The 2,313-nt window shown below is 47.9% G+C and overlaps 1 protein-coding gene across 1 annotated transcript in view; it reads left to right on the top strand.

Annotated features, from left to right (window-relative positions):
• The window catches only part of T265_09677 (hypothetical protein), a gene marked incomplete at both ends in the record, with an annotated part of 80,807 nt that overhangs the window by 5,407 nt on the left and 73,087 nt on the right, over positions 1-2,313 (top strand). The window contains one exon of the mRNA XM_009175832.1: positions 405-526. Coding sequence (XP_009174096.1) covers positions 405-526 — 122 coding nt within the window. The remainder of the gene's footprint in view (positions 1-404; positions 527-2,313) is intronic.

Raw genomic sequence — 2,313 nt, forward strand, 5'->3', positions numbered from 1 at the left:
AGTTAGTACATGAAACTCGCGAATGACCGCTTCAAGCGCGAGCGAAATCAGAAGAGAGAGTCGAAGCACGTGACCACGCTTGTATTATGTGAAATTGTACAAGTGCCGTTTTTTTTAGCTTTTTGAATTTAAACAAAAAACAATTATGCAATTGATGAAATACGTAGTGTTATAATGGAAGTAAAATAAAGCTACAAAGCGGCACAATCCATCCGTCAATGTATGTATTCACGTCTGACCAAACTAATAGACGGCGGTAACATGGTAAGATGAGCGCCAAGCTCAGACTACGCGTTTTCGTTAAAAATCTCCCACTACAAAGCGGCACAATCCATCCGTCAATCCGTGTATTCACGTCTGACCAAACTAATAGACGGCGGTAACATGGTAAGATGAGCTCCAAGCTCAGACTACGCGTTTTCGTTACACAAAAATCTCCCACATCGGCTGGTTGGTGCTTGGAATAACCTTCTTCCGACGGTTGCTCACGCTTCTAGTACCGAGTTCATAGCACTTCAGGATGACTGTAATGCAAGCATACTGCCAAGCGTTGATAGCTTAAAAATAGTGCTTATGTCATTCTAGTGTTAGGGAAACGCTAGACGAAAAAAAAACGAATTCAACCCGGAAAGTTTCGGGGAAATCCCCAATGGTGTGTGTCAATTCCCAAATTGTGAATTGTGAGGCATGTAATGAGGGACTGACCTTGGCGCGCGGTTCGAATTTACTGTCGGTGGCGAGGCTCCGTTTTTTTGCACTGACGGTCATTTGAGAATCTTTGTGATTGTCATTGCCCGGGGGTTATGGACGATGGGTACTCATGCTTCAGTAGCCAATCTTGTGGGCTTGATCTCTGGTTTTAATAGATACCGGTAACAATGTACCGGAATATCCTTCGAACACCGAGTTGGCCGTGCTGATCGCGGCCTACCTGGGAGTCAGCACAAGCACACGAACAAGGCGGTTGCGGCCGAATAACCCACGTAAACCTCAACCAATCGAAAAGTTTCTGCAGTCTGCGATAACGAGTCTCCTAGAATAGCCACCCCAAGGAATACTCCATGGTGCCATCTAACGCACAGACAACTCATCTGGGCCTTACAGGGACACCTTTCCCGTTCAACCGCATCAGAAAACCCGAGAATCCAGACGTACGCATGTTCCAAGCAATATCTTGAACGACAAATCCAGTCGTCCAAAAAGGGATATTGCTCGAGGGAAAAACTGTCCTAAATTGGCAAAAGGTCCGCCCAAACTCGAACCTCAGCGGAGGAAATCCATCCTGCAAACGAACGGCAGTTTTCGGCAGGAACCAGACCAGTACGCTGAAGAGGCCCCGTGGAACACTTGAACTCACACTTCCGTGCACAGCCATTAAATTTGCTATCCTCTCTGATAACACATATTTCTGCTCCCCATCTTCCGACCTGGAAGAGCTGGTGTTAAAGTGCTTTTCCACAAACTGCCAAACTTCGTGGTATCAAAAAGTGGGCCTGCCTTGAACACTTGTCTGTACTCGCACTTAAAGTAACGTGGCTCACACCGGCCGTCTCTGATATGGAGATCTCGATGGGTGGCTACTATATTTTATGGGCTGACTGGAAACGTGTGGGAGCAGTTGGGGTTGCTCTATACTTACATGCGGCCTTGTCCATCCCGATTGTCCTCTCCGCCACCAATCCTGCACCCGTGTTTGCTGTACTGTGGATTCAACTCCCGCTGTGTGCGATCTCGGCCTGGTCCACTGTTGACCCTATAGTCCACCGTAACATGTCCAGTTCCTCATATAAACCCTTTAGCAATTCTTCCACCTATCATTTCACACGTCCATTGCTGGTATTGCTGGAAGCCGGATGGAGTTCCGGCACATTGGGTCTAGTGGACATTTCGCATCAGCTCTGACCAAAGTCAATCAACACAGTGCTTGGACTCAACATGTCGGCGCACTCACCAGATACCTCGCAGGCCAACTGCCATACCTACTGGACTTGGTTATCACCGACGAAAGACACTTCGTTAGGCAAATTTTAATAAAAAATCATTCACCTGTAACACCCTTTCGGTGTCTAGCTGCCATACCACTCGAAGGAAGCATCAAGGCTGAGATACTGTCAGTTTGCCCGAGCCTAGAAAGGTTTAGTCGAGAGGCAGATGTTGGGTTTGAACCACGGACCTTCCGGTCAATAAATTCGTGCTCTAACCACTTGAGCCACCTCCCGACCTAAAGCTGCCACCTTGACGTGGTGGTCGGGCTTGAGTGCTGCAATGATCCCGCGGGCTACACTGGCTGGAACTTCGTTCCACAAGGTGCAA

The sequence above is a fragment of the Opisthorchis viverrini genome (assembly GCF_000715545.1).
Source record: "Opisthorchis viverrini unplaced genomic scaffold opera_v5_297, whole genome shotgun sequence".
NCBI lineage: Eukaryota > Metazoa > Platyhelminthes > Trematoda > Opisthorchiida > Opisthorchiidae > Opisthorchis > Opisthorchis viverrini.